This window comes from Protopterus annectens, chromosome 9.part0 (genome assembly GCF_019279795.1).
Source record: "Protopterus annectens isolate FY-2018-M chromosome 9.part0, PAN1.0, whole genome shotgun sequence".
NCBI classification, from domain to species: Eukaryota; Metazoa; Chordata; order Ceratodontiformes; family Protopteridae; genus Protopterus; species Protopterus annectens.
The window spans coordinates 6,044,539-6,057,834 of record NC_056743.1 but is presented as its reverse complement, the minus strand read 5'-3'; the positions used below and the strand labels follow the sequence as shown (position 1 = coordinate 6,057,834).

Here is a 13,296-nt window from a genome sequence, read left to right as displayed (position 1 = left end):
ACTGTAGTCATCAGTTCAAAGTTTCATAGGAGATTACTAGGCTAATGACTTAAGAGCCCTTACAAGCCTAACCAATATAACCCAATTTTACCCAATATATGGTCCCTGGGGCAAGACGATGGCATCGGTTTGTGCCTAGGCTTTGAGTATTTTACTGATTTGCCCCTGTCCATAAGAGACATAGTTAATACCCCAAGTGTGAATTTGCGATTCCCCATCCACTGATCCAAACTGTGCTTGAACATGGTCAGGGAAAGGCTCTGATTAACACAAAAAACTAAGCCTGTTCCAAAGAAGGGGTAATCTCAGAGTCATATATCTGTCTCTCCAGCATATTTTGTTTGAGTCGCCGACTAAGTTTAGATCCTTGGATCGGGTGACCCTCATGCTGTTTCACTTGCAGATGTGTAGCATCTTCATCAAGGCTGGATTTCTGAGTGCCTCGTATGTCAGGCATAAGTCGCCCCTTAACAGCTGGTAGGAGACAGAGTAACGAGATAGGGCTTTTAGTCTATCCGCATAATTCAAGGTACGTCAGGCATACGTCACCCCTTAACAGTTGCTAGGAGACAGAGTAACGAGATAGGGCTTTTAGTCTACCCGCATACTTCAAGTTTACACCCTGTATTTTCTTTGAGAGGAAACTCTGAGGTCATTCCAGTTGCTTTAAGTGCCTAGTCAAGTACATGCTAAATGGTGCAGTGTACTCTATTACTGGTTTAATGTGGGGTGAGTACAGCAAGACTACAATTTCCTTGGATCTGGATGCCATACCTTTACCTATAAGTTGTGCCACATAGGACTTCTTCACCACTATGGACAGATGGCAGTCAAAGTTCAGGCTACTATCTACCTGTGTAACTAGATTTCTCACCTCTAAATCTTAGGACTGTGCTACTGATGTAATTTGCAAGGGTATCTGACTTCCCAAAGGGTATGATCTTGTACACCTCTGAAGGATATCTACATTATTAGGGTAGTCAATTACTGCCCCCAGCGTGCAGTCATCATCCAACTCTGTCATCCACAGGCCTCCCACATTAGCCTTGACTTCAAAAAAGTATATTCTGAACAGGAGTGGCCCAAGTACTGAGCACTGTGGCACACCACTACTAACTGGCCTCTTGCTAGACCTGGATTCACCCACTTTACCCATGTGTCCCTGTCTGTAAGCCAACTGGCTATCCATCTGATAACATAGGGATTTATGCTCTGTTTTGTGATTTTATAATAATACCTGAAAGGGGAATTATGTCAAATGCCTTGACCAGGTTGAGGTACGTGTTATATACTGTTTTACCTTCATCCATGGCCTTACTGACTTTCTCAAAGAAATCCACCAGATTCTGTAGGTATACTCTGCCCTTGACAAAGTTGAACTAGGTTGGGTCCAATGCTTGGAGGTTTCTTATGTCATTATTTATAAGGTCCATGATTATTCTTTAGAGGCAAGAGTTCTAGGTACAGAGGTAGACAGTAACCTGAACTTTGACTGCCATCTGTCCACAGTGGTGAAGAAGTCCTTCTATGTGGCAAAACTTATAAGTAAAGGTATGGCATCCAGATCCAAGGAAATTATAGTCCCGCTGTACTCACCCCTCACTAGACCAATAATAGAGTACCATTCAGAATGTACTTGACTAGGCACTTACAGCAACTGGAATGACCTCACAGGTTTCTCTCAAAGAAAATGCATGGTGCAAACATGAACTATGCAGCTAGACTAAAAGCCCTATCCCTTTACTCTGTCTCCTACCGACTATTAATGGAGCCTTACATACAAGACTAGCCAAACTTAAAGGTCTGTAATTTCCCAAGTGAGCAGATGGTCCCTCTTTATGTAGATGGATGACAGTTGCTCTCCTCAACTCTACTGCTACAAAGCCAGTCCAGAGGCTGTGGTTAAATAAAGATCTTAATGGGCCTGATAAGCCCTGATTGAAGCTGTTTAACAGCCAACCTGGTATGACTGTCAGGCCAAGTGAAGCCATGTTTTCAGGTTTAGAGAGCAAAGTGACAACCTGTTCTTTGGTTATAAATGGCGATGGCGTAGTGGAGGGCATTTTTTGGGGGAAAACTGTGGTTGATGGGGAGGTGAAATCTGAGCTGAATTTGTGAGCCAGCAGATTTGCTACATCTTCTGGCTGAATACAGGTGATGCCATATACAACTAATTCTGCACACTGTTCGGTGCTGCCCTTAAGACTGCAGACACAAGTGAAAAATGCCTTATGGACATCCCTGGCACTGGAAGCTATTTTCTGCCTCAAAGTCTGCTTTCAAAGATTTGACTAGTTCCTGGATTTGCTGGTTTAACCTAAATGAGGCACTTTTTGCTCTGTGCATATTCCCTATTACTTCTAGACAAGAGTTTTTTCCTTTTGTTGTATAACCAATTAATACCAGGGGTCCACCAGTGTGGCTTTTTGGGTTTATTCTGGACTGGTACTGCCATTTCTATGTTGTTGTTGTTGTCTTTTGGCTTTTCCCAGTTAGGGGTCGCCACAGCGGAACTCCGGTCTGCTAATGACTGGCAGAAGATTTTCACGAACGCCGAGGTGCCAGCTCGACGTTCAACCTTCAAAGGCACGCCCATTTACGCAGGTCTTTCGAATGCCCACCCAACCATGGGGAGGACATGCAGACTCCACACAGAAGGCACTCCCCACACTCCAGCCGAGAATCGAAAGGGAGAACCTCTTGCTGTGAGGCAACAACGCTACTGCTGCATCACCACGGCTACTGCCATTTCTATACAGTTGTTCATGACCAGACAGAGCTTTTATTTACACCACTGCATAGGTTTCTGTGTTTTCTGGATATTGTCGAGCTTAGACACTAGCTATGTCATCCTTTAATGGGGTAATTTACCATAGAGAAGTTCTTAAAGTTTAGGGGTTAGGTGGGGGGACTAGTTTTACCTTTATTTCAGGGAACTCATTTTATGGGTTGATCTTACCAGTGAGGGCATCACACTTTGGGGGGGGGGGGGTTGCAGCTCTCTCCGATATTTGTGAGTACCAGATCAAGGACATTTGTTCCTCTAGTGGGACCACAGACTAACTGTTCCAGGCCACTTGAATTTACCAAGTCAAGAAATCACTGGGGCTGCAAGTTAGTGGTTGCGTATGCCTTCCCAATTAATGTAACGTTAGTTAAAATCACCCAAGAGTATTGTGTTGGGCTGGATGGTGAATGATTCCAGTAACTTCAGGTATGATGTATGGGGCTCCTGGTTCGTGGTGGGAAACCTGTAGCTATGAAGAATAGGATTTTTCCCAGAGTTAGTTGGACACCGAGTACCTCAAGCATGTCATATTGTTTGACCAGCCTTGCGGTATGCATATCCTTTATATAGATAAGTATATCGCCACCTTTTGCTCTTTCATGTTCAGTGCATGGTCGGTACATATAAAAGTTGTTACAGCCATGCACTGCCAGAGTACTTTCTGTGGCCTTGAACTTTGTTTCACTAACTGCACAGACGTCAGCATTCTCCAGCGAGTACAGCTTCTACGGACTGCAGTTTCTTGAGACTCCTAAAACTGATCAACACCTTTAACTTGTGACTCCTAAAACTGATCAACAACTTTAACTTGTCCTGAAGTAGCTTTTGTTATGCTGGAAGGTTTGTCTGTCTGGCAATGGCTAAAAAAGGCCCAACAGGGGTGGAAAATGTTATGACCAATATCCAAAAGCCTAGAGATGACAGATGAAGACCATCCCTAGCAAAGCAGAGTGGCCTGTCAACCATGACTTCCCAGGCTGCCAAGTACTGGACCCTATGGAATAACACCAGTAGCTAAGCCAACTCTCAAAGCTGATCATCATCTGGTTGCATTTTGGCATCAAGCTTGGAGACGGCAGAATGCTGCTCAATGCTAAGTTCATACCTGCCTGTGTGACACATTGAGAGCTCAATCAATTCTCTCTTCATATAGTTCAAGAGGGTACTTCTCAGTTCATTCACACCCACATGGACTATGACTGAATCATGCTGTTATTTAGGGATAAGTAACCTGAATGCTTGTGTGAGCTACCAGATCGTAGCCCCTGACAGGCAACTAACTGTAACCTTCTCCTTATCCAGCCTGCTACAAGGGACATTAGTGTATCTCACAATTCTTTAAATAAGCTCAGAAGTGTAATAATCCACCAGTAAATGTCTAAAATGAATATTCCAACACTATGGTCCTTTGATGACAAAAGCAGACCAAACAAAATCACTTCTGGGCAATTCAAGCCATGTGTAAAAAAATCAGAAGTTAGTTAAGGAAGCTTAACATCTTCCCTGGATGCAGAAATGCGTTAATGCACGGGTCATGAACTGCATACATTTCAAGACAAGAAGCACGAAGATGAACACTTAGAAGGTGCAGAAAACTCCAGCCCTCTTAAAAAGTATTCAGATTTACTGGCAACAGGAACAACCTGTCAAAAATCAAGCAATTTAACAGTAAATTATAAGTATACACTGTATAAAACACTACAGATTTAAAGGATCATATGCATTTCATCAAAACTTAATTGCTCAAGCTTTAAACTTTACAATATTCTAGCAGTGATATTTTTCAGATATTTGTCAACCTTACTAACCAACAACCAAAACAGTTCTTTGAAAAATTCTGAGTGGTTTCTGTGTCACTTTCTTGAAATTGAGTGTGCCCGTGTGCGTGCGAGCCTGTGTGCTGGGGAGAGTGCCCGTGCGAGCCTGCGTGCTGGGGAGAGTGCCCGTGCGAGCCTGCCTGCCGGGGAGTGTGCCCGTGCGAGCCTGCCTGCCGGGGAGAGTGCTCGTGCGAGCCTGCCTGCCGGGGAGTGTGCCCGTGCGAGCCTGCCTGCCGGGCAGAGTGCCCGTGAAAGCCTGCGTGCCAGGGAGAGTGCCTGTGCAAGCCTGTGTGCCGGGGAGAGTGCCCTGCGTGCCAGGGAGAGTGCCCTGCAAGCCTGCGTGCCGTGGAGTGCCCATGTGCATGCGAGCCTGTGTGCCAGGGAGAGTGCCAGTGTGCGTGCGAGCCTGTGTGCCAGGGAGAGTGCCAGTGTGCGTGCGAGCCTGCATGCCAGGAAGAGTGCCCATGTGCATGCCTGCGTGCCAGGGAGAGTGCCTGTGTGCGTGCGAACCTGCGTGACCGTGTGTATGCGAGCCTGCGTGCAGAGAGTGCCCGTGTGCATGCGAGCCGAGAGTGCCCGTGTGCGTGCGAGCCTGCGTGCCGAGAGTGCCCATGTGCGTGCGAGCCTGCGTGCTGAGAGTGCCTGTGTGCGTGCGAGCCTGCTTGCCGATGAGCGTGCCCGTGTGTATGACAGCAGACACACTAGGGAGAGTGCATGTGGCCAAGTAATGTCTTTGCTCCTGAGCTGGTACTCTTGCAAGTCTGCGCACATGAGAGGGTGCACATGTCTCTGTGCATGAGCAAGCACGTTGCTTGTGCGTGTCTGTCTCCGTGTGACTCCACACTATATCCTGGAAAGTACCGTCCATGGTATAAACATGAGACAATGTTAGAAAAAGAAAAGGCCATTTTGCCTACCAAAATTACAGCCCTTCACAAGTATTTCTGACTTACTGCCGCAACAGTCTTCCTTTTGTGCATATCATTTTTGTCCAACTAGGACAAACTCCCATAAATGCTTTTTAGTCTGAATATATCTGCTGGATGTGTAGTACTTTGCTTTGCCCCTTTTCAACCCTTCCAAACCAGCTTCAGTACATGTTGTTTTGTCCTGATGTAGAAACATTACAAAAGCACAGCCCTTCTACAATAATGCATGGCAGACAAAGTTCTGCAATACATCTGTGGCCTCATTTAAGCATACATACAGACATCTTTTAACTCATCTGTGCAGGTTTCTAAATTAGCTTCTGACTCGTTACAGTCAGCGTTACCTAAACACCTTCAGTAATGATGGGACAAACTTGAAATCATCAAATGTAGTACCCCTTTCACCCTACACAGTGGCCATCTCTTCTGCTGTGACCATGTAGTCACAAAGGCACATCTCCAAACCTGAATAAAACATTGCAAAGAGTGTTATAACAAAGATGTGCAACATCTAACTGTGTAACTGAGCAAGTCATTTTACCAGGCTGAGTCTGAAAAAGGAGCAGGAGATGAGTGCGCTCTACCCTAGGAAACAAATACTTGCAAACTGTGCATTATTACTAATAAGGTCATGGCGATGCCACTGTGTTACTAATAAGGTCATGGTGATGCTACTGTGTTGCTAATAAGGTCATGGTGATGCCATTGAATAATCAGACTATTTGCAATTCAGTGATAGACTTGCATATTGTCAAAATGTTGCACTCTATGAAACATATTTAGCAGTGGTACTAAATGATCTGAAGAACAAACTCAACACCAAAATAAAGGTCTGATGAGGGGTCTAACTAAAGTCACCGTTTAACCCCTCACATACCTATACCCTCCCATACAACTCAGTGGGACAGATTTACAGTAATGCTCCAGAAAGTAGAAAAAGATACATCAGGAAAACTTTAGTGGTAACCATATATTCACAAACTTTTTTGTTTGCCAATTCCCACAAGTAACAGGCCCACACAATACTATTTTCTAACAACACATTAAGCTTTAAAGGTACATTTATACAAAGGGGAACGATCATGTAAAAACAAAAGGAACTAAACCAGCCAAGAAGAATAACCTGTTCACCTTTTTCAGGGGTCCATTGTGGGCTTCTGAGCTTCGGTTGAAAACCCACCATGCGGCGCAAGGCACTCTGTGTAGGAAAGAAATTGGATCAGACAAAACCTGCAGTTAAGTTCTGTTCACCACTTACTCCCCTCAACTGACTTTACAGCTAACTACGTCAAATGGCCTAAAAATATTTCACAAATGCACTGGGCAAGGCCCGCCACCACAACAGTGACACAGCCAGGTTGCCAATGGCTACCTAAGCTGCCACAAAGGCAGTGTGTAAATACGGCACTTCTCAAGATTACAAAAAGAAAACAAAATATTAAAATGCACATCAGCACCTCTTATCACATAAATCAAGTCAAAGTCATGCGTTTTCCACAGAATATTAGCATCATGCAGTCTGTTATTAACTATATAGCCTTGCATCTAAAAAGTTTGGTTAAAAACATAACAAAATACTCTGTTAAATATCCCAACCCAGAAAAATAAATAGTTCAGAAACAGATTAACAAAGGTAGACTAGGAGGAACTAAACATCTCAATCCAAGACATGGCATGGCAGAACTTCACTCCTCATATAAAAGCTGAAATAGTTGGTACAAACACTAACGATGAGGGATAAGCAGCTAACATGGCAGATTTGTCGTCCTTGTACAATACCACCACTTTCCAGACACAGATATCATGTCCATAAGTAAACCATTAGGGAGAACAAGTCTCAGCAGCTGCCCGGCAATGGCAAGGGGAACAAAAATGCTAAGTGACAGTTGGGGCAGCGGCAGCTATCACCGCAAACCTAAGGGCACTACAATTAGAAGGACTGACAAAAAAAAATCCAGCTCCAATCACCAGTTAACAGCAAATGACTCTGGATCTTTTCTAATCAGTCTCCGTTCTGGAAGAAAACATGTGGGAGTGAACAAGTGAAAAAGTAAACAGCTCCAAAAATGGAAAGCTAAAACTGAAACGTGGCCAAATTTAAAAAAATGAAATGACATATTCAGTTTAAACTTCATCAAAGTAAAAGCAGAAGATTTAAGAAACCTGAATGTCACAGGACACAAACACATCTCAAGACATTTCATAATTCCTTATCATACAGATGTTACAGCATCCCAAACTATGACCATGCACCAACTTTCAAGGTATTGTTTGTTGAAATTAATTTCTGACAAGGTTCTGTTCAGTTGTTCTACCAGTCATCCCTAGTGGAATATATGGCTCCATCAGTACCCCGTTTTGGTTTACAGTCATGTTCCCAGCACCACCCTTCACAACTCACAGTTGTGTGTACCTCCCTGATTACGGATGTATCATGTGACTGTGTTGTCGTCCATGAGTATTCTCAGGATGCCTGAAAAGCAAACCGAACTGCTAACATCTCTTTCAGGTTTATGCAGAGTTTGCTCTCTGACTTCAAGGCGACTCTGAGCAAGTCACTTAACCAGACACTGCTACTGGGTGGAGTCTGAAAAAGGTCCATGGAGATCAGTGTTCCAACTGGGAAAAAATGTAAATAAAGGCCCTTTGAGTGTACCCCAAGCCTGTTCAGAAGCATCTGTAGTCATGGTCTGGTTGTGGGCTGCTGGGCAGATGGGTTTGCCAAGCCTGTTGAGAAGCATCTGTAGTCCTGGTCTGGTTGTGGGCTGCTAGGCAGATGGGTTTGCCCTTGGTTTCTGACAGTGCTGATCGACACCAACCAAATGCTTTCTGTAAGCAGGACTGGAAGGGTGTGTTCTACCTACTGTGAAACCAAAACAGGAGCAGTCCAGTTGTAAATACAAATAACCAAAACAATAACCAGACAGAAGGGCACTATGCTTGTGATAGACTCCTTTATTGCCACCAAGAACAATAAAATATAATAAAATATTTTATTACAATTTATTGTTCTTGGTGGCAATAAAGGAGGTGATCCAAAGCATGGTGCCCCTCCTTCTGTCCGGTTGTTGTTTTGGTTATTTCTACCTATTGTGAAGGCTGATCCCACAGGATACTGATGAACCACTCAATTCTTTCTCGTATGATGGTTGTCTATTAATACCAGTAGAATGGTGGTAAACATGTGCCCCAGAATCCTGAGGATCTCCAGTCAACCAACTAGATGTGTCATTAGCTAAAAGAAGGCTGTGAGACGTGCTTTCTACGCAGAGAGGGAGAAAAAAATGTGCAATTTGGTACTGAATCCACAGGGACACTTGTTTGTTGACAGGATTCCACATTAATCCACAGGGACACTTTGCTGACAGGATTCCACATTTGACTTTATTTTGGTATCTACTCCACAGGGACACTGGTTGTTGACAGGATTACACATCTGACTTTTGCAGGGTGAAAGTGAAGTCTAATTTTTGCTAGCACTGTTGTACAAAAGAAGGTTTAACATTTTACTGCCTCCTAAGTTGGGGACAGTAAAAGACAATCGCTGAGGCAGGAGTAGATATTCATGCCCTCTGTCCTGCTATAAGCAATCGGGCAGACATCTGGTGACTCTTGGAGCAAAGGATAAGCCAAAGGGCAAGGAAGTGATCTGGAAGTGGCCAAAAATGCAGTGTTTCAGCAGTATGGCTTCTAAATGTCCACAGCTATTTCTAAATGTTGCACTTGTGAGTTCAAAAAGGGACAGAAAAGTACAGTTTTGTACCTACCATAAATGTAGATGTTCGAAGACCCACATTGCTGCAGTCATAACCTGTGGGTAGTCCGCTGTCCTCGGTCGGCCCGAATACCAAAGTATTAGGCTGGCGTCGGTCATGGGCGCTCAGATCTGACGTCAGTGCGCCATGGTATTAAAGCGCATGACCGACGTCATATCCTCAGTCTTTTCTTGCCCCAGATGTCAGAAGGCCCTAAAAAAGAAAGGCCACAGCCAAAAATAGAAAAACCTCCAAAACCCATGAACAAACAACATCTATCACCCAAACCATGCAACCACTCCAAACTACAGAGGGGAAGGAGGGAGGGTAAATTGGACTGCAGCAATGTGGATCTTCGAACATCTACATTTATGGTAGGTACAAAACTGTACTATGTTCTTCATCTCACATTGCTGCAGTCATAACCTGTGGGTAGAATCCCAAAGCAAAGGTAAAGGGAGGTTGGCAAAATCATAAAGCATTGGGAGCTGCTAACATGCCCTGTAAAACAGCAGTGGCAAACCCAGCCCTAGATTTGGAATAAAGAGGGAGATGGTAATGTTTAGAAAAAGTCCAAGTAGCTGCTTCCAAAATATCTTTAGTAGCTACCCCCCTTAAAAAAGCAGTAGAAGTGGCAGTAGCCCTAGTGGAATGAGGTTGAATTCCAGCCGGAATCTCCTTACCAGGATGAGAACAACAAAAAGCAATACAATGACCAATCCACTTAGAAATAGTTTGTTTTGAAACAGGTTTCCCCTGAGAGCCCAAAGCAAAAGAAACAAATAACTGTTGAGACTGTCTGAACCCTTTAGTTCTGCTCAAATAATAACGCAACTGCCTGTGAATATCTAAAGTGTGCAAAATTTTCTCCCCTTTATTTTGGGGATCAGCATAAAAAGTAGGCAAATGAATAGATTGGTTCAAGGCCACATTTGAAACCACTTTAGGCATAAAAGTAGGGTTAGTACGCAGAGATACCCTATCCTTATGAAAAATCAGGAAGGGTTCAACTGCCATTAGAGCCTGTAATTCAGATACCCTTCTAGCAGACGTAATGGCCAACAAAAAAGCAGTCTTCCAAGACAAGAACTTTAACTCAGATGTAGCTGCAGGTTCAAAAGGAGGTAAAGTAAGTTTTTCCAACACAAAATTGAGATCCCAGGAAGGAGTAGGAGCTCGACGCGGGGGTCTTATGTTCTTTGCCCCTCTAAGGAATTGCTTAAACAAAGGATGAGAGAATAATGGTGGGTCACAGTCATAGTGAGCAGAAATGGCTGCAGCATGAACTTTTACAGAGGAGAAAGACAAACCCTTGTCTAATAATTCCGTAAGATATTGAAGAGAAACACTCAAATCAGGCCTGGAAACATCAAAGCTCTTTGCTTTGCTCCAAATAAAAAATCTCCTCCATTTATCAGCATAAACTTTCCTAGTACTAGGCCTTCTGGCCTCCAAAATAACATTCAAAACTTGCTGAGGAAGCTGTGACCCTCCAGGTTCTAGAACAGAATATGCCAGGCTGTTAGATGCAGGGACTGAATCCTGACATTGAGGAAATGATTGCCTGCCTAAGACAAAAGGTGTGGAATTGAAGGCAAGGGCCAAGGAGGCTCCCGTACTAAACTCCTCAGCAGAGGGTACCAGTGCTGTCGAGGCCAATCTGGAGCTATTAGAATCATGGAGGGCTTGTCTTGTCTGACCTTCAAGAGCACCTTGGGAAGAAGAGGCAGAGGAGGAAAGGCATAGACGTGAAGATTGCTCCAACTGAATGATAGAGCATCCACCTTCCAAGCTGTTGGATGAAACATCTTTGTGCAAAACTTTGGCAACTGGAAATTTAGTGGAGAAGCGAACAGATCTATGTCTGGAGTCCCCCATATCACTGTCAACTGTCGAAATACATGAGGATCCAACTTCCACTCGTGGGGATCCACCATCTGTCTGCTCAAAACATCTGCTAAGGAGTTCTGTGCTCCTGGCAGAAACCTTGCCTGAAGAGTGAGGTGCAAACTGAGAGCAGTCTCCCACAAAATCATAGCTTGCCTGCAAAGAGGGTACGAATGGGTTCCCCCTTGCTTGTTGATGTACCACATGACAGTTGTGTTGTCTGTTTGAATCAACACTTGTCCTGGGCAAAGTAGATCCTTGAAAGCCATCAATGCAAATTGGACTGCTAACATCTCTTTCAAGTTGATATGCAAATGTTGAAGTCTGACAGGCCACGTGTCTTGAACCCATTTTCCATTGAGGTGAGCTCCCCAAGCCTTGTCCGAGGCATCTGTCGTTAAGATCTGACTTGCCTCTGGTCGGGTCACAGAGAGTCCCTTGTTTAGGTGACATTCCTGAGCCCACCACAAAAATTCCTTTTGAATGCAAGGTATTATCTGAATGACAGTGTCCAGATCGTGGCAGTGTTAAGCGTCCATACATTTTGAGATACCATTGTAGCTTCCTCATATGCAGTTTGGCATTGGGAAGCACCAGAATACAAGATGCCATGAACCCCAAGGCTTGAAGGACTGTCCTTGCAGTCAGCCTGGACCATAGAGACAATTGTTGGAAGTAAAGTGTAAGGTTCCTTTGCTTGTCCAGGGTCAAAAAAGCCATCTGGGAAGCTGTATTCAGTCTCACACCCAGAAAGCACATTACCTGAGAGGGTACTAGACTGGACTTTGTTTCATTCACAGAATACCCTAGGCACCTTAACACTGCCATAACATACTGTAGATGGTGAAGTAGCTTGTCTTTGTCTTGAGCAAGAATCAGGCAATCGTCCAAATAAGGATAAATTTGTATTCCTCTTAACCTGAAGAAGGCTATTACTGGAGCCAGAACCTTTGTAAACACCCTGGGCGCAGTAGATAAGCCAAAGGGCAATGCAGAGAACTGATAATGTAAAGTTCCAGCCCGAAAACGCAGGAACCTCCTGCAACTGGGCCTGATAGGAACATGAAGATAAGCCTCTTTGAGGTCCAGAGTTACCATCCAGTGATCTTTGCCCAACAGAGGCAGAAGTTGTTGCAACGTCAACATTTTGAATTTTGGAATGTCCAGGTATGTGTTGAGGAGAGATAAATCCAAAATTGGCCTCCAAGTGTTTCCTTTCTTTGGTACAAGAAACAGGCGAGAATAAAATCTTAGGCCCACTTCTGATAGAGGGACCGGCTGTATAGCCCCCATTTGAAGAAGTAAAGAAATCTGTTTGTGAGCCTCTACCCTTTGCTGAGGAGGAACGTCTGGCATGCCTTTGAAAGGAGGCAATGTGTGGAAATAAAACTTGTAGCCTCGGTCTATAATGTCCAACACCCATTTGTCCTGGGTGACTAAAAGCCAGTTTTGCTTGAAAAGTGCCAACTTTCCTCCCAAAGGAGCTGCCAGACAGAAAGGATCTGGCAGCTGAAGATGCAGGTCATTGGGCCTGTTTACGAAAGGACTGGCCCCTGCCCTCACCTGTAGATTGTGCAGGGAAACTCCACGTTCTAGGCCTTAAAGAACCCTGATCTCTGCCCCTACCACGTCTAGATCTGCCCCTAGACTGTAAATCAGAAGAAGGGTAAGCCCATCCCTTAGTAGGCCAATTCCTGCTAAACTTAGGGGGCTGCACCTGCAAAAAATCTTTAACAGTCTGCATAGACTTAGCCTTGTCTTCCATTTTCTTTAAGACAGACTCCACAGGAGTACCAAACAAAACTTCAGACTGCAAAGGAGCATCCAAAATTCTAGCTTTAACATGCTCTGATAAGTTCTGATCCTTAAGCCAGGCGTGCCTGCGAATAACTGATCCAGTGGCAGCCACCCTGGAAGAAGCCTGTAAAGCATCGAAACCACACTGCAAAGAATGCTTACCCACCTGATCAGAGGCATGAACCAAATCCTGTAATTCCTTACACTCTATGCCCTCTGCCAAAGCATCTACCTTAGATTTTAACTGAGTAAGGAGAAAATTCTGGTACTTCAACATATGAAACTGGCAATTCAAAGCCCTCATTGCTAGAGAGGAAGAGGTA

At 44.3% G+C, this 13,296-nt stretch overlaps 1 protein-coding gene across 2 annotated transcripts in view; it reads right to left on the bottom strand.

The window, feature by feature from the left end:
• LOC122811010 (splicing factor, arginine/serine-rich 19-like) overlaps positions 1-6,728 on the bottom strand; it is a 1,664,860-nt gene extending 1,658,132 nt beyond the window's left edge. For both annotated transcript variants that reach the window (XM_044082522.1, XM_044082523.1), the window contains exon 1: positions 6,666-6,728. In XM_044082522.1, coding sequence (XP_043938457.1) covers positions 6,666-6,717 — 52 coding nt within the window. In that variant the 5' untranslated portion in view covers positions 6,718-6,728. The remainder of the gene's footprint in view (positions 1-6,665) is intronic.
• Positions 6,729-13,296: the final 6,568 nt, after the last annotated feature.